Below are 18,191 nucleotides of genomic sequence, written 5' to 3'. Positions count from 1 at the left end.
AGCGAAGTGAGAGAAAACGTTCACGAGGTATAGCAAAGGCAACGAAACGAGGGTGGATGCAAGGTAGTAGAGGAAGTCGCGACGGTGAAGGGCAACGCAAAGTCGATGACGCTCAAGCACCTACGCGCGCTTTTCTCAAGCGGTGTTTTGGGGGACGTGTTCGTTGAAAGAATTAAGGAAACGATCGGACACGCAGTCACGACGTGGAGACGGATGGCAGATGAGGCGAAAAGGCAAAAGGCGTGTGCCCTGTCTGGACGTGCCGAAAGCGCAAGGCGAAAAAAAAAGAGTGCGCAGTTTCGTGAGGGAATGTGCGCGGAATAAAGAGATGAAGAGCAGCGAATAAATGGAAAGCATGGCTGTCGATGTGAGATGCGCGGCGCACGTCCTGCCGTTCTGGAGGGAGAGGGAGAGAGGGAGGAGGGGGGCGCGCGACGACGAGACGGCGCAGATGCGGCCACGATGCGTCGATGAAACCAACCCAAAAGACGGCAAAGAGGCGCGCCACGCTGGAAGCGACAAGAAAAGCGCATCCCCAAAGGACATCCCGCCGATGCAGAGGAGCAGTGAAGTGAGTTGGGAAGCGTAGAGAAGCTGGAAAGGCCAATAAGAAGAAGCACAGCGATAGAGAGAGGGGGGCACCTCGGGCGACCCGAGACACATGCCAAGAAGGCACGCAGGTGTCTCGCTTGAGCGCCTCCCCTTCACGTCTTTCTCTTCGTTTTTTCTTCGCTACAGCGCAAAGAGCCGCACAGAGAGGGGGGGGGGCACGCACGAGAGTGAAAAGGCAAAAGTGTGTCTCTGTACGAGCCCACAGCGTACTAGAGAAGCGGCACAGGGGGGGGGGGGGGTGACGCGGCAATGAGAAAGAGAGGGTCAGCGGGGCCCCCCATCACCGCCTTGGTACATCGGTGGAAGGCAGCAACAAGCCCAAACTACTTGCAACCACTATATGCTCGTGGGCTTGGGTTCGTCTGCGTACGATGCATGGAGTCAACCAGGTCTCATGTACACTTGGTGCAAGCCAAGCATAGACAGTGCGTATCGGCGGGAGGAACGCTCGCATGCAGTCGTGCGTGGGTCTCACCACAAGTAGCGGTGCAATTGGGCCGTCTCGTATTCCCTCTCGCTCAAGAAGCATCGCAGTAGAGGAAGGGAGAGAGAGGAGGGGAGGGGGGGGGGGGGGGGCAGGAAGAATGCTGGCAAACACACAAACACGCATGCGGATACGATAAGCAACATAAGCTGAGAACAAGAAAATAAAAGAAGATGAAAGTGTGTGTTCTGTTCGCTGCCATTCGCCTCCGTCAATCGTAATGTACATCGCAAACAAGAGAGGGGTCAAGAGATTGGGGGGAGGGGGGGTCTTTTCCGCATCATAGAGAGACCAACGGCATGCAGCTCGAAACACATTTGCACACCTCTTCATGCCAAGAAAGCAAAGCGCATTCCTCGCCAAGAACGAGGCTACACAAACTTTATCGTCCAGTTTGGCACCTTCCAGGTGGTCTTGAGGATGGCCAAGAAGACAGTGTCATCTTCAATAACTGCGCTAAGGCCGTTGTAGTAGTCCACGAACTCGGTGTACGGCACAAGTCCAAAATGGTGCTGGTTCTCATCCCAGATGGCGAGAAAACCCCTCAGAAGCTTCTCAGCTGTGAAGATGGCGTCACAGACGACGACGGGGTGCTCCTGCGCGTTGAAAGTGGCTTGGATATCCTTGATGGTGATGTTGCCGTCCGAGTCGTAGTCCAGCTGCTGGAATACCTCGAGCACCGCCTTCTTGCGGGTTGAGTTCATGTGACCTCGGACATAATCCATGAAGACGTCGTAGTCAATCCGCTCCTCGCACGCCTCTTCCCCTGGCGCTATCGGGTGCGTAGCCCCCTCGTGTGGAAAAGCGCTAAAGATCGTGTCTGTCACCTCGTCAATCGTCTGCTGGGCTTGGCGAGTGCCGGATAAGCAGCCGGCATCTGCGCCAAACGCGCGGGAGTGGCAGACAAGCTGGCGCACGCCGCCGCGTGTCATCCATCGCCGGCCGTCGTCACTCACTTTGCGGAACGGCCGGCCCATTGCCTTGATGCCGATCTCTGGAATGCCACCACCTGCGTGATCGATGTAAGCTCCTCGAAGCTGCGTAAGAACGTCCAGCACTTCTCTCGACAGCCGCACCGGCACCCGCTCTCCACCAGGTGCGCGCAGAGTGGATAGCATCGTATCGGGGTTATTAGTAGAGCTGCTGTTGAGGTTCGCCACAGGGGCTAGAGAGAAGGTCTTGGTCTTGAGGTGACTCACATCCACCGAGACTATCTTGAACCGCTTCACGGCATCGTCGCGCTGGTTCTGGGGCGGGCCAAGCACGATGATATTGTCTACCTGAAAGTCGTCTGTGGTGTACGTCGTGGAGTTCGCACAGTCCACTTCGAAGCTCTGAGCCGAGTGCTTCGCCTCTGCGACGTCAGCGGACTTGAGGTACACGTCAAACGGGTAGGATGGGAAGTGCTTTAGCTCAGGGTAGCCCATATTGCCAATGATGGAGCGCACCTCCTCCAGGTAGAAACCATGCCAACGAGGGTAGTAGCAGCCAAAGAAGTACCGCTGAGTGTCACGGCCGTTCGCGGAGAGCAGCTCACAGTGAAAGCGCAGGTAGTCGCCGCGCTCAATGCGAGCGACATCGCTGTAGAGCGAGGCATCCATGCGAACCGACATCTTGATAGCTCCAGTCGCCGGTAGCCTCCACCTGGTGTACACACCGCTCTCTGTCTGTGCCTGCGTGGGTGTGTGTGTGTGTGTGGGTGTGTGTGTGTGTGTGTGGGTGTGTGTGTGTGTGGGTGTGTGTGTGTGCGTGTGTCGGCGTCAGGAGAAACAACCTTTTCGGAGTGAGAGATGACGCAGAATAAAGGGGGGGGGAAGAAAATGGGAGGCGGAGCAGTACCTCGTGCAGCGGTCAAAAGAGAGCGTTGAGTAGGGGCAAGAAAGATCGGAAGTAGAAGAGGCGGGAGCAGCAGCAACAGCAGCAGCACCAGTAGTACAAACAATGCGGCGAAACCGCTCCAGCAGGGGGGGAGGCTTCTTCTCTTTTCATTCTTTCTCCCTCTTCCCGCCTCTGGCACTTCTCTCCCTCGCGCATCACGTATGAGTGAAGAAAGCAGCCGCCCGCTGGTGCCCCCCCCTTCCACCCATGCAAAGGCCTCCGTGGCGTGGCTGCTCCTCCATTATCCCCCTAATACACACCCCAGCGCCGACTGCCCAAGGCATCCGCCATCGCAGACGCGTACGCACACACGAATATGCGAGAAGAGATCGATCGAGAGAAAGCGAGCGAGAGCAGCCGTTTGTACGTTCCTCTTTAAAAAAAAAGAAAAGACAAACATCAAAACGGTTAACGGCGAGTTTCCACCAACGCCCGCACACTCGTGCACACAACACACACACGGGGGGGGGGGGGGGGAGGGACGGGAGGGACGGGAGGGACGGGAGGGACGGGAACCGGGCTTACCCCACGCACAGAGAGAGAGAGAAAGAGAGAGAACGAGACAGACCACAACTCCCTGCGCGCCAAATACGCGCACAAGCACCCTTAGAGGTCCCTCAGATAAAATGCACCTACACACACACACACACACACACACACACCTACACAGACATTCCTACATACATACATACACGTACACGTGCATAGATGTCGCTGCGAACGAGGAAGCCGAAAAACAGACTTACCTGCGAGTTGTGAGAGAAGCACAGTTGTGGAAGGAGAGCAGAGAGGCAGCAGCAATGTGACCCTTCTGTAGCATGGCGATGGCTAAAGGGGGTGTGCACCAGAGCATCTTGAAAGCTCAGCACAGAAGTACGCGCCTGTGACACCGCCGCTCAACCTGCGTGTGGCTTTGTGCTCTCCTTCACTTTTGGTCTCGTCGTCTCGACGATATCTGACCGCCCCCCCCTCTCTCTATTTTCTTTTGTCAAAGCGCACATAATCCCTAAAGACGAGGGGAGGACACACTCCAGTGCGTGCTATCCCAGGGGGCTCAGTACACCACTCCAGGTGGGGAGGCCGTGCACCCCCCCCGCTCGCCCTGCCAATGCCGCGCCACCCCTGGTGAGGACCGGGCCAAGTGCCTGTGGCGCGGAGAGGTCAGGGCGATTCACCGACACGGCTGTCCGCGGCCAGGTCCCTGGACGGCGTGGCGTCGGAGCACCCTGCACCAGCGAGCACGTTTGTGTCGCCCACATGATGGGCAGGGTGTCGGTGTGACTCGAGCGTACCCCACCCCGAGGGGGATGCACCGGGTTGGCGGCCGGCCTAGTGGGTGCGGCTGCGCGGCGGCTTGAGATGCGTGGCGTGGGCAGCGTCTGCGGCAGGGGTCGTGCACCGATGACGGAGTTGGCGCATTGCTGTAGCACGCGTCTCGGACTGCCTTGCGCCAGGCGATGTGCCTGCGGCAGACCGGCGCACATGGGGGGAGGGTGAGGGGGGACGGTGGAGCGGCGTTTGACCGCATGTGCTGTATATGGCAGAGAGTGTGCACGTTGAGGAAAGAATGTGCGCGTGGGGTGTTGATACTGCGTATGAGGAGGCTAAGGTGCTAATGAGGAGGAGGCAGTCAGTCACTCTCTCTCTTACCGCTTAAACCACGCGTTCGGTTTTGCCCGCTGCGCCTTGCTGATTGGGTCACGACGAATACCGTTGTTCGGTAAGGACGGGAACGTCTCTTCATTGATGACCAGTCCTCCCCCCACATGGACTGCTGTAGACACTGGCGCCGAGGCTGCAGCAGGCGTGATGGAAGACGGGCCCAACGAGGTGACCGTAGCAGACCCCCATGCGCGCGGGCCGCTGTTCGAGTTCGACTTCAGGGATGCCGCTGCAGACGGCGCCAACGTCGTTGGTGAGATGGCGTTGGCATTAAGAAAGGGATCCTGATGTTGTGCTGGCGCGGCGCTGCTGACACCGAACTTGGACCGCGTATCCGTCGTCAGCCATGCATTCTGCCGGCCTCCCTCTCCCTTGGCGTTCTTCCTTCCAAAGGGAGACGGCGCACCTGCTGGCGCGCTTTTCTTGTTGCCGCCATTATTGTTGCTGTTGTTCTTTTCAGCTTTGCAGTTCCGCACCTCCTCGGCAGATGCCGCAGCTGTGCGTGCCTCTGCCTCTTTCCGCGCGTCCTCCTCGCGAGCCCGAGCAATGCGCTGCATCTCAGGGGCCATGCGCATCTTATGCACCTCCTGCAAGGCTGCCTGCTTCGCCGCCACTGGCACGGTCGCTACAATCAACGGGAACACGCCATGAAACACCTGTGGGTTAGGAAAGCACTCTCTCGCGAGCACGTCGTAATACTTGGAGGTCAGCATTGCTGATTCCATGAAATCCCGAGTGTAGCTGCGGAACTGTGCGTAGGCGACTGGCGAGCGCAAGTGTTTGCTCAGCATGTCGTTCAGGCGCTGCTCAAGCTGCTTCCTATCCGTCGGGAGCTTGTTCCTAACGTTGTAGTTGCGCATATCCTCAGCGATGGCGAAGGCGGAGAAGGAGGGGTCACTTCTCGTGTCGTTTCTCCACGCCCCACCGGAGCGCGCTGAGATGCTTGCTGTGCCGGCGTCGCTTGCAACAGGGCGGGTGAGGATCGGTAAGGTGTCGCTGTGCAAGTAGTACAACGGAATGCCGTTCTCCTCCGGGGCGTGCACTGTATCTACGCTCCGTTGGCCACCACCACCACCTCCATGGCGACCGCCACCGTGACAGTTCTCCTTGGTTGGCATCATAGCCACCGTCTCTACGCGGAAAATGTGATCAAACGTAATCTGAATCACGTTTGCGTTCGACGCCGTCGCCGGCGCGGTGCCGGTAGAGCCGCTGCCCGCTGGCGCGCTTGATGCTTCGCCGAACATGGCTGGCGAGAACGTCACCTTCGCCTTGACGCCATGGACGCGCTGCTTGTGCACCATCAGGTCAATCTCGTTGCCGAACACACGCATCATCAAATCAAGCGACGCACAGTCGGGATGGTCGCATATCTTGTGGCACATCTGAAAGTGCTGGTCAAGCTTTTGGCGACTGGCGTAAAAGGTAAAGGTGAACTGACCTCGATTGCACACATCACACGTGTAGTGCTGCTGCTGCATGTGCTTCAGCAGCGATTCACCATCGTAGAACCGGTTCGTGCGCTTGCAGAAGCGACACGGTGGGTGGCCTGTGAACGACGACCGGTCATGTCGGCACCGCCCCTCCATGTGGTGCTGCAGGGCAGTACTAGAGTAGGCCACTTGCTCGCACAAGAAGGCAGGTCTGTGCTGGAGACACACTTCACAATACACGAGCTCGTGATCGACCCACAAGTGATCCTTGAGCATGTTGATTTTGAGAAACGGATCTTGGTATCCCTGGCACCAGCAGCTCTCGATAGGGCAAGTATACTCGTACAGCTTCGCCATCTCGCACGCGAGCTGTGGAGAATCAATGACGCAGCGCAGGTAATGATCAGTCGTGACGACCCGCCGCATACTCGCCACCTCCTCAGCGGAGAACTGCTCCTCCTCGCGACTCACCTTCTGCGTAATGATCGGCATCTCGGTCGCCTCCTTTCGGCAAACCGGGCAGCTGCCCTTGTTCACGCTGTGGATGCGCAAGCCACAGCTGTAGCATGTGTAGTGTCCGCACTGGAACACGCAGAGCGCACGGCACGGGTCAGCACAGATGAGACATTCCACTGGGACTTCCTTGTCATCCGAGCTCAGGCCACCCGCAGCGTTACAGCAGCCGCCGCCGCCTTCAGCTTGATTTCGATTCCTTCTTCCACTCATGCCGATGATATCCTCTTTTCTTTTCGCTGCTGTTTGTTGAGTCCTTGGCTGGAGCCTCGGCACTGAATGGGGGTCAAGCGGCGACGCCCAGATGTTCTTCGTCTGTCTACACACAATATTGAGAAGCAGTGAGCAGAAAGACAGCTGGGGTGCCCAAGACGTGCAGAAAGTAACGCGCGACCCCCACACGGAGTCAGCAGCAGAGGCAGCACTGGAAGGGCAACACACCCAGACAAGGGGAAAAAAAGAGAGACGAGAGACGAGAGACAAGAGACAAGAGTGATTTGAGCTGGAGAGAGCGAGGCTGGCGGGTTAGGCGCTACCGTACCCGTGCGTGCACGCGTGCGCTCGCCTGCGCTTTACGGAAGAGGGCAAGCGGCGCGCCGATCCCTGCACAGTGCGTGCCGAGTCGTCTGCCACCTACTCGGCACCCCACGCCCTTCACTCAATCCAGATCGGACTACCGGTTCAGAGACAGAGGGCAGAGGAAAAAGACCGCGACCGAGGCTTCCCTCGACGAGTGTAGGCGGACAAATGGTGTGAGCGGAACGAAGCACTTGACCTCGGGCACGAGAGAGAAAGAGCGACAGAGGGTGGGGGGTAGTGGTACCTACAGAAAGTGTTAGTCGCACTGAAAATCATCTCTTTTGCAGGTGCAAGTGTGGCATTGACCACCTGTAGTGCAATGGAAAGAGAAAGGCACCCGTGATGCTACGAGGAAAGGCGGGGAACAATGTGAGACGTGTATCTTCGTCCAGCATGCCCGGTATGTGTGTGAGCGAACTCGAGGATGGAGCGGAGAAAGAGGAGAGACTCGCGGAGAAATCAACTGTTAGTCAAGCACGAGTGAGAAAGAGCGAGAGCGAGGGGAAGAGGATCGGAAGGGAGAGAGGGGAGCTGGAGCGGCGCGGAGGCCAACTCTATACACACAGAGACCAGGAGAGGGAAAGCTGCGAAGAGCAACAAAGCGCATCTTACCAACCTAGATCACGCATTTCATCTGCTCAGCTTCGGTGCGGCTGCTGCTACCGCTCCGGCTCAACCAGCACACACGTGCAGTGCATGTTGTGTCGACTTGACAGAGTCTGGCAACTGAGGCGCGCTGCTGCGCGCACCTGTTTGCACTGTGCGAGCGTGTGTGTGTGTGTGTGTGTATACGGCCTAATGAGAGGAGGGGGAAGCGACGTATTTGAGGTAAAACAAAGGGGAGAATAGGGGGAAAAAAGGGGGAGAACACCCATTCGAGGTCAACAGGAGGAGTCCATTCACTTCACGCCTCGCCCACATACACACATAGCTCTCTGTCTCCGTACACACCCCAAGGCACATTCGCTGTCGGTAGCCCCCACCACCACCACCCCCTCTTCTCCCTCCCACACCTTTTCGATCGTCGCGTCTCCATATGAAGGAGAGAGGCGGAATCAGACAAGCGGCACAAGAGGGGAGAGGCGAGAAGGCACGGAAACGGTGCGGTCTGGCTGCAACGCAGTCCAGGGAGAGAGACGAACGGGGAAGAAAAGAGAGGTGACGTCGAGTGAGAGAGGTCAACAGAAGGAGAAAATGAAAAACGAAGAAAACAACAGCGGATGTGTTGTAGGTGCGTGTGAGTGACTGTAGAGAAGCCTAAAGGAGAGCGTGAAGGTGCAACTGAAAAGAAAGAACAGTAAACAGGGGGAGAAGAGAAAGCCTCACACAGTAATCGCCATGGCAGGCTGCACGGGGAAGACCTTCGGCGCTAATGTATGTGTGTGTGTGCGCGCGCGCGTCCTTCGGACGGTCGGTGTGTGGGCATCTAAGGTGAAGGGAAAACGGTCTAAAAAGGGATAAATGGAAAGGGACAAGATGGCAGAAGAAGGACCAACGAGGGCGGAGGCGCCGCACGAAACGCCGCTCGTCTTTGCAATGTCTGTGTTCTCCGTTCTGTCCTCAAACAATTACTAACGCCCCCCAGAGTCGCATCATCCACTCTTCGGTGGGTGGGTGGGTGTGTGTGTGTGTGGGGGGGGTTTGCGCGCATGCGTGGATTGCTGGTCTGCTTCGTCTTAGAAACGGGAAGGAAGCCGCACCATTGCCGATGATTTGGGTGGGGACGCTGTGGCAGCTCTTCCTCACCCTCGCCTAGTTGCCTACGCAGGCTGCCGTGGGCACCTTTTTCGACTTGATAGGGGGCAAGATGCACTTGGGGTCTCGCGCCATCAACTTCTCTGGCTGCGGACGCTCCCCTGCTGGTGCCGCCGTGGTCGTTTCGGCGACATCCCCCTCCTCTACGGCGAGGCAAGGGCTCGTCGGGGTAGCACTGTTGTGGCCCATGTCAATGCTGGTTGATTCATCGCGGCGCGGCGTCAAAGGCTGCCCTTTCACGTTAGATGCGCCCACTAGTTTGGTCGTGGCGGATTTGATCGCAGATGCGGAGATAGAAAGTGTATTGGCGTCGAGCAGAGCAAGCCCGCGACGTGCAGGCGCCGGCAACGGCGGCGGTTCGGCTGCTGGCACCGAGCTTTTCATGTCCTCTACTCGCCTGCCGCCCTCCCTCGAGGGTGCAGTTTTAGTAGACATCCTCTCTTCCTCCCTTTTCTCCGCAGCTACGGGGGAAGTGGGAAGCGTGTCCATCTCTGCACGCAGCGCTGGCGTGCCGCGAGGTGTACTCAGCGTGCTGCTCAGGATGTTCTCCGTGTCGGCATGCGCACCAAGGGCGGTCACCACAGCACGGGAGAAGACAGGCGCAAACGCCAGCGACGTGTAGAGGGGACCCGTCTCTTTGTGCGAGATGAGAAAGACAGTCGTCAGGCTCTCCACCGGCACCTCACGATCCACCTCCAAAAACGGTGGGAGGCGCAGCGCCGGCGTCAACGGAGCAGCATGACGTGAGCCGTGCCGATGCTCCTCTTCCTGCTGCTGCTGCTGCTGCGCCGTCGGCACCGTGCAGCTTTCCACTGTCAGCGTCTGACGCCCTGCGGCCCAGCTTGGTGCGACCAGTGTCGTCAACTCATAGTTGGCACCCTCGAAGATGAAGTGCGTCGCCTTCATCACCACCTCAGTGCGGGTGTAGTCGCGGTGCTTGCACAAGCTCGCGTACTCACGGCTGCTGATACGCTGGGCGCTCTCAATGCGCCGCTGCATGGGTGTTGCTGTGCTACCCATCGGGATGCTCAGACTGCTGCGGAACGAGGCACCAGTGCTGGTGCGCGAGGTCTGGAGGGGTGGAACACGCGAGGACAACGCAGCCGAGCCGGACGACGGAGACTCGCGTACGCTCTTGAAGAAGTGCATCGTCGACCCATCTGCCATCTCGCGCTTCACTAGGAGTCGGATGTCGCTCATCTGGCTGTTGCCCAGTACAGTCGTGTACGTCGTGTACGTGGCGCACGCCACCGGAAGCTCAGCTGGACAGCGGCGTACTACGTAGTAAGTGGGCAACGCCGGCGCGCACTGCTCCTTGTGCACCACCTGGGCAACCACCTGCAGTCCTCGCTCAATCTTGTCCTCGAAGGTGGTGGAGTTGTCAAGCAGGCGGAACATGGGGTGACCAACATACATCTCCCGTAGGCGAACATCGGAGGTGCGTGCGCCGTCGAGGTCCTCGTACCGCGCCGGGTTGTCAAGGTTGTAGAACTCCTCCGCCCCATCGGCGGCGGTGACCATGTGAATGACGGCATCGTAACGGTCACGCAGCGCGTCCATGGTGCTACCAACGCCGTGCAGGATTTCCTGGAACTGCGCATCAGTGCAGAACGCGCGGCCGTCCATCGTGCCACGGTCAGATACGATGATGGTCGGCACATTGGATGCCACGGCGAGCGCGTAGAACTGGTCCTCCAAGGCGAGCTGAGTGCGAAGGAGCCCGAGCTGCTGTGGTACGGTAAGGTTGCCATCCCACTGCATCCCGCCACTGACGAGGAGCGTAGCAGCCTCCGGCACGCACATGACTCGGAAGCCGGTGCGCTGCGGGATCTTTGCCTGAATCGCTGAGAGCATTGTGGACTTGCCAGCGCATGGGCCACCGGTGAGACAGATACGGTACACTTTGTGCTTCAACTCCAGCACTTCCTGCACTGCCGTGAGCGGAAGTCCTTTGTACTGCCCAAGCCCTGGCCCCGGAGAGACAGAGCGAGCTACAGGGCGGTAAGCTATGAAAGTGCTGCGCAGTTGAGAAGGAGCACCAGTAGGAGGAAGCAAAGCCGGAGCATCTGCGAGATCCGTGGCCTCCACTGATGCACACGCCGCCGCCGTCACCTCCTCTGCCTCCGGCGCCTCTGGTGATGGAGATAATTCAGCGGACGTAGCGCACTGCCCCATCTCCTCTTCGCTGTAGAAGCCACCTTCGCTGCGCAGAGGCGCGCCACCTCGTCGTCCCTCGTCTGATGTCTTTGCATTAAACTTGGCATCCTCGCCATTCTTCATCTTGAAGTTGGTGGCGACAGCGGTGCCGTGGCTAGACCTTCGACAAAGGCAATTCACACCAGCGATAGCACCACCAGCGGCGTCATGGTGTCCCTCCTCCGCCCGTGCAAACAGCACTGCCTGCGCCGAGTGCGGGGCCTCGGTAACGCAGCCCTCTTTGCGGAGCCTCTTGACAGCGGTCTCAGCTACGGCCGGAGGCGCAGACAAGATTTCCGCTGGAGGAGGTGTGGCCAACGTCGAGGTCTCCCTAGGGTAGGGAGGGAAGCGACGATGCGGCTGCGGCGCGGCGAGTGGCGCAGGTACCGCTGCAGGCACAAGCACTGCACGCGCCGCTTGGGTATCCGTGAGGAGCTTTCGAGGGTTTGAAGTGTTCTGAGTGGTAGGAGGGGCTGGTGCGGTGACAGCTGTATTAGCAGCAGCTGGCGGCGGCGTCGTCACTGAGAGTGCCTCCACGCGCTCCTCCGACGAGAGTGGCAGTACTGCTGACCTTGTTGCGTTGGATTTGGGCCCGATCCCAGCGGAGCCCGTGGGCCGCATTGTAAACACTCCTACGCCCATTGCTGAGGCGCGCACACTCTCGCTAGTGTGTGCGCGCAGATTTACCCAGAGAGAGGGACACAAGTGTGGAGGTAAATGCCTTGGTATCTGAGCATGGGTAAAATACAGCGCACATATGGCGACAGCACACCAGCGGCTCCGCGAAATCACAGCAAGGGGTAAAAAAGGGGAGAGGGAAGATAGACAAGCGATTTGGGAGGAGAGTAGTAGAAGCTGAGCTCCAGCGTCGACGCTACACACCAGCGGAGTGACGGTCGGTGCGCGCAGAAAAGCACTGCAAAGACATCCTAGCGTAGCAGTAGCAATCCTCCAGCGCTGATAACCATCACTGGCGAGTCGCTGAATTGTAGCGCCACAAGCAAAACGAAACAAGAACAACAACAAACCCCGAAAAAAGAGACAGCGCAGGCACACTACAGGTGAGCACGTCAGCCACGACCCCAAAGGTGCGCCACACCGCCTTTGCTTTGGCTGATTTTGTGGGTGTGGATGTGTTGTTTTTTCTGCTGTTGCGGTTGTTGTCTATTTTCGTTGCTGCCTCTTCTTCCTTGTTAAGACACGTGAAGTGGTGGACGCACAGGAGAGACTGCAGCAGGAAAAAGGACAAGGTGGGAGAACGATGGCAAAGACAGGACGGGGGGTGAGAGGGGTCGAATAGCATCCATCCACCGCCTCACTATCAACCTTGCCCCCTTCTCCTCCTCCTCCTCTTCCACGCAGATGATACTCCAGCACACACACACACACACACACACACACACACACACACACACACGCGCGCGCGCGCGAAAAAGAAACCTCCTCGGCCACTCGCGCACACACACGTACGCATCAACACCAAAACGACAACACGGCAGCACCTACCTTCCTCCCCCCGACTGCCAGCAGGCCATCGCTGTGCGTCGCACATAAAGATAAGAAACTCCTCCACTGGATGAAGAGGCCATTGATGCTGAGGGGTTGCTTCAGCTTTAAACACCGATGGGGTGGATCACGCCCACGTTGTCGCTACGTAGCAAGATCTTGCCAAGATTGTATCTCTTGTCGTTTCGTAGGTTTGTCTCGGTCGTGTCACCCAGCACGACATTCATAAACTCGTCGTAGCCGAGCAGGTTTCCCTCCAGGCGCGTATGCGAATCGTGCACCAGCCACACGCACACACGCTGATGGCTCTGCATGAAGCGGTGCACCACCCCCGTGGGGTTCTCCATTTGGCGTGTGAGGGAGCTCATGGGAACCGCAGCCTGTTGTGGTGGTGGTTGCTGTTGTTGTGGTCTCTCTCTCTCTCTCTTGCTTCGGCTTGAAAGCGATTTTTCTCCAGCAGGGCTCCGTGTAGAAATGCAATGGCAACACACACGGCAGTGCTCGATTTCTTCTCTCAGCGGAGGGCTCTATTTTGTGTTTGTGGCCGATGATGCGTTACGTAGTGGTCACCACCGTGGCAATGTTGGGGTGGTGGGAGACGGAAAGGTAGCAGCAGCACACGAGAGGAGCAGAGGGAAAAGAGAGATGATGGTACAGTGCAAGCGTAGGCAGCACTCGATCTACATTAGTTCGGATAAGGAAGCATCATTAATCACTGAAATCCGCAACGCTGTGTGAAAAAGGCACCTCGCACACCACACACAGGTGAGGGGTGTTGCGAGGTCTTCGCTTACCCTCTCTCACCGAACACAATCTTGCAGAGAAAGGAGCAAGAGCGTACGGAGGAGAGCGTACGGGAAAGTACAGCGAAGGCGAACGCGCTGAAAAAGAGAAGCCATCGTTGATGTCTGCGTGAATAAAACAGGCTGTTACCCACCCAGCATACATCTGTTCATTGCGACGCCTCTCCCCTCCCCTCCTCTCCCGCCCTCTCTACGCACCTCTTATAGGCGGCTCTCTTTCTCTCTCTGCGTATGGATGGACGCCTTCTCCAAGCTTTCTATTGTACGAGTCGCTCGGCTCCCCCCCTCCCCCCCCAGACTCACACAGGGGAGAAGGCGGTGAAAAAAGAGAAGCAAAAGAAGCACACTGTCGAACAGACAACGAAACGATCCAGCGAACAGACCTACACAGCCCTCCCCCATTTATACAAAGCATATATATATACACGTTCGGCAAGCGGGCAGATGCAATTAACACTTCGACAAAATAGGAAAACAGAGCGTGGCGATTTGAGCAACACCGACAAGCAAATATAAAACGGAAAGAAAACCCCCCTTTGCTGTCCGCACAGGCCACAACATGCGAATCGGGCCTCCGCTCGCCCCCCAATCGCTTTTGTATGGCAGTCGACCACCCATCACCCTCCCCTCCCCACACTCAGCGCGCCCTCATTTCGGACGCAACGCGGCGAAGAGGAGGAGAGAATTATGCGAAGTCTGAGGCGGAGGGTGGGGAAGAGAGTCACGCAAGGCACGAGCTGAAGAACAGCGGGTTCGCATTGATGTCAAATGAGTAAGTGAGCAAAAAAAAGCATAGTGAGATGCGCGCAAGAAGCATCGATGTACAAATAGAGAGAGACTCTTATGTACGACAGGCGGACGCGTGGTTGGCCGCTGACCTCTCGTCTGTATCAGGACTCTCCATAGCAGCCAGGGCCATCCATGCCCCGGACTACTTGATACGGACACTACACGCTTGACAACGTGCCTGCCTACTCGTAGAAGGCGAGGTACACCTCTGCTTCGTGATCGAGCACGTACTTCTCCTCCACCACGTCGACGTCCTCGTCGTCGCAGCGAAACCAGACATGCGGGTGAGTGAGGTGGCGCACGAAGGCGATGTAGTGGCCCCCGTGTAGCGAGCCGCGATGCGCAACGATGCCGACCAGGTGACGCACTAACGATGGCTTCGGGGGGATGCGCTCGCCAAATGGGTCGAATTCGTCGCGACTAATAGCGCAAATAGTTGCAGGGGTCATCGGGGTGCACTCGGGCAGTGTTGCCTTCCCACCTCCTCTGTCAGCGCGTGCGCCCGACCTGGCCGTCGTTTTGGCAGAGACGTTTTGATTGCTGTTGGGGTTGTTGGGAAGCGACGACACAGCGAAAGAGGAGTTGACGTCAGAGGGGTCACCAAAGATGCTGCCGCAGCCAGCCACGTCCTCAGACCCGTCGTCGCCTACCACTTTGTCTGACCTCACTCCAGTGTGGCTGAGGCTAGAGAGGATGCTGCTGTTCTGCCGCGAGTCCGTCGTCTCGGCTACCCTGTGACCGTCATCCAGTAGCCTCTGCGTGGCCACCTTGACGTCATACTTAGCGTGGCTTAGGTACTTGCTGAGCAGCCTCTCCGACACGTTTGGGAAGCGGCGCTGCAAGAGATAGATCTTCTCCATGCGCTTGTAGTCCTCCACAACCTCGTGGCTGACGTACGGGGTGAGGTCAAGAGTGAGTGAGATGCGCACCGGTGTGACCACCTTTATAAAGTCCTGTGCCTCTGGGTCGTAGTGGAAGCGAAGAAGATGCACCGCAAGGCTGCCCCCAAGGTGGGAGAGCGAAGTGCGCACCTCGGCCTCCCTATAGAGCGAGTTGGCGTACACGCGCTCCTCTACCTGCTCCCTGGTGAGCTTCTTCCCATCTGACTTGGCCCTCCTCTCCGCCTCCGCCTGGAAAGCGGCAAGGGCGTTGTGCCCCTGCTGCTCTTTCGGCGAAAGCTTCCGGAAACAGGTCTCGCACGCGTAGCGGTCCTTGCCGTGCAGCGTGGTCGGCGCGAAGAGCGACGCAATACCGTCCTCGATGCTCTTTTCGATGGGGATGGAGAGGGACATGAACATTTCGTTGCGTGGAACGCAGTGCTTGCATTGGGAACACATGACCTCGGAAAGTAGCGTGCCCTCGAAGCTGATACAGCGCGTTGTCTTCTTCTCCTCTTCGCTCTTTCCCTTATTGAACTCATCCTCGATGCCGTTGAGCAATGTTAAGAGAAACTCTTGGGCATCCTGCTGCTCATCCTCTTCGAAGAGCACATTGACGTGGCAAATTTGCGCCCGCAGTGAGCGCACGAACGCAAAGACGGCGCCGTTCCGCACATCCTGGTACGTCTGGTGCGGCAACTGGTGAAGCAAACGCGCCATGGACGTGGTAAGCTTACCAGGGCTCTTGGACAAGTCGAGGTGCAGCAGTGGACTTGCAAAGATGCGGCACCGCAGCAGGCACTGCAGCACCGAGTTCATGTAGCAAAAGTAGCTCTCGTTGGAAAAGCCGCAGATCGCCGCACGGGTTATGACGTGGTCCGTCTCTGTGCGTGACAGCAGGCCTAAGCCACTCGTCACGCTCGCCGTCGGCGGCGACGTGTCCACATCGCCGCCGATAGGGCTTGTGTTGGGCGCGCCTGCCGTCCCCATCACCTCCAGCCCGCAGACAAGCTCCGAGGCGCGACCAACACGCTGCATCTCAGTCAATCTGTGCGCGCGCTGCTGGCTGCGTTGCCGCTCCACCTGCTGTACGTGCTTCTTTGCGGAGTACTCCAAGAACGCCGCCGGTACTTCAAGACGCACCCCACGATAAAGGAAGTACGCAAGTAGCGCTGTGAGATGCCCCAGCCGGCGCAGATGGAGGTGACGTGTGATTTCGCTGTCGTACTGCTTGCCATGCAGTCGCACCGCCTGTCGGTCGGTGCATCGGGCACAGAACGTGAGATACGACCAGTTCTCGGGCGGGGAGGAGTGGAACTCTGGCGGAGAGAGGAGGTTGTGGGCCCCGATGGGGGTAAGCAGGGCAGGTCGACGCGTTGGGGAGCAGTCCTCCTTTCTATCGACGTAGCTGCTCACCTTCGAATGTAGCTGTGACGTGCAGTCGAGGTAGCCGCTGCTGCTGTACGTGCTCACGCGTGTATGCGCCGCGCTGGAGGAACCGCCTGCTGCATTCCTGCCGCGGTTGAAGCTGTAACTGTTGGAAGTCATGATGCCGCTTACATGTGAAGCACTCGCCCCGCAGGCAGCGCTGGCGTCACAAATTTCCTCGAAGTGCTCATAGAAAGGGAGCGGCTTTGACAAGTTGGCTGTGCCTTCCTCGATCTCGCGCACCGTCACCGTGGGGAAAAGCAGCCCCCACGACGTCTCCGGTAGTGTGTGGAAAGGGTGCGTACTCACAAAGCTTGGGACGCCGATAAAGAAGGAGTGGTACGGATAGCCCTTCTGTTGCGCTTCCTGGTCGTCGCCACCCGTCACATTGCTGCGCTGCTGACGACTGTAGTGGTGGTCGCAAGCGTGGTCGCGACAGTAACATGATCCACAGGTCACGCACAGGTACAGCTCCTTCTCCGTCCGTGGTGTGATTGGGAGTTCCTCCTCCTCTGCTGATATAATGCGAGTGCCGGACTCCCGTGTGTGGTAGCCAGCGTGCTGCTTGGACGAAAGGGTGATCAGATCCGCTTTGGAGCTGCTCTTCGACGCGCCAAACAACTTCCTCAGCGTTGTGCCAAAGGTGGACTTTCCGGCAGAGCTTTTTTTCTCTGGGGTGCTCTTCCTGGCTGTGTGGTTGTTGCGCCGGTTGGAGCCACCGCTGCTGCCGCTACCCGAAAGTCCCTTTAGCGACTCCTGCACCGCTGGTGGACCGCATGTCGTGCAGAAGAAGAGCGCCTCTTGGCAACTGCTGTGCCTCTTCCCGTTCAGCCATTGCTCTATGAAGACTCCACGGAAAATATCGAGGTCCACCTCCAGGACACAGCAGCATAACATGCCCTTCTTGTTGCGTGGCTCGAGCAAGGAGGACTGCCTGCTGGCTGTCCTGGAGGCTGCACCGGCACTCGTGGGGCCGGTGAAGATGATGGGTGAGATCGACAGCTTGCCGAAGTGTAGGCCCGCTGAATCAGCGAGGGCCTTGCTCTACTGAAGGGAAATGATAATAATAAACGAAACATAAGCAGCAAGAGGAAGAGAAGTGTATAGAGGTGGGTATGAAAATGCATGGCTCTGGAAGGAAGGTGTGCAGCAGCACGGAGACAAACCCACGCACAGTGTGCCCAGCAACACCAGATGTTTTGTGCATGGGCGCCTCCACCATGTCCATTATCTGCCATATACAGCACATGCGGTCAAACGCCGCTCCACCGTCCCCCCTCACCCTCCCCCCACGTGCGCCGGTCTGCCGCAGGCACATCGCCTGGCGCAAGGCAGTCCGAGACGCGTGCTACAGCAATGCGCCAACTCCGTCATCGGTGCACGAACCCTGCCGCAGACGCTGCCCACGCCACGCATCTCAAGCCGCCGCGCAGCCGCGCCCACTAGGCCGGCCGCCAACCCGGTGCATCCCCCTCGGGGTGGGGTACGCTCGAGTCACGCCGACACCCTGCCCATCATGTGGGCGACACAAACGTGCTCGCTGGTGCAGGATGCTCCGACGCCACGCCGTCCAGGGACCTGGCCGCGGACAGCCGTGTCGGTGAATCGCCCTGACCTCTCCGCGCCACAGGCACTTGGCCCGGTCCCCACCAGGGGTGGCGCGCTGGTGCCGCGG

At 58.4% G+C, this 18,191-nt stretch overlaps 5 protein-coding genes across 5 annotated transcripts; all 5 read right to left on the bottom strand.

The window, feature by feature from the left end:
* Window positions 1–1,467: 1,467 nt before the first annotated feature.
* Window positions 1,468–2,709, bottom strand: LBRM_30_1360 (putative calcium-binding protein; the record flags this gene model as incomplete). The annotated part of the gene is made up of 1 exon (XM_001566716.2): window positions 1,468–2,709. The coding sequence occupies one exon, from the start codon at window positions 2,707–2,709 to the stop codon at window positions 1,468–1,470; it is 1,242 nt and encodes a 413-aa protein (XP_001566766.1).
* A 1,911-nt stretch (window positions 2,710–4,620) lies between these two features.
* On the bottom strand, window positions 4,621–6,795 carry LBRM_30_1350 (conserved hypothetical protein; the record flags this gene model as incomplete). Its single annotated transcript, XM_001566715.1, has 1 exon — window positions 4,621–6,795. One exon carries the CDS (start codon window positions 6,793–6,795, stop codon window positions 4,621–4,623), a length of 2,175 nt encoding a protein of 724 aa, XP_001566765.1.
* Window positions 6,796–8,913: 2,118 nt separating this feature from the next.
* Window positions 8,914–11,754, bottom strand: LBRM_30_1340 (hypothetical protein, unknown function; the record flags this gene model as incomplete). Its single annotated transcript, XM_001566714.1, has 1 exon — window positions 8,914–11,754. One exon carries the CDS (start codon window positions 11,752–11,754, stop codon window positions 8,914–8,916), a length of 2,841 nt encoding a protein of 946 aa, XP_001566764.1.
* Window positions 11,755–12,725: 971 nt separating this feature from the next.
* Window positions 12,726–12,986, bottom strand: LBRM_30_1330 (putative small nuclear ribonucleoprotein polypeptide e; the record flags this gene model as incomplete). The annotated part of the gene is made up of 1 exon (XM_001566713.2): window positions 12,726–12,986. The coding sequence occupies one exon, from the start codon at window positions 12,984–12,986 to the stop codon at window positions 12,726–12,728; it is 261 nt and encodes an 86-aa protein (XP_001566763.2).
* Window positions 12,987–14,392: 1,406 nt separating this feature from the next.
* Window positions 14,393–17,413, bottom strand: LBRM_30_1320 (putative ubiquitin hydrolase; the record flags this gene model as incomplete). Its single annotated transcript, XM_001566712.2, has 1 exon — window positions 14,393–17,413. The coding sequence occupies one exon, from the start codon at window positions 17,411–17,413 to the stop codon at window positions 14,393–14,395; it is 3,021 nt and encodes a 1,006-aa protein (XP_001566762.1).
* Between the last annotated feature and the right edge of the window lie 778 nt (window positions 17,414–18,191).

This window comes from Leishmania braziliensis, chromosome 30 (assembly GCF_000002845.2).
Source record: "Leishmania braziliensis MHOM/BR/75/M2904 complete genome, chromosome 30".
NCBI classification, from domain to species: domain Eukaryota; phylum Euglenozoa; class Kinetoplastea; order Trypanosomatida; family Trypanosomatidae; genus Leishmania; species Leishmania braziliensis.
Note: the sequence above shows the minus strand (reverse complement) of the source record. Positions and strands in the feature narration are given on the sequence as shown.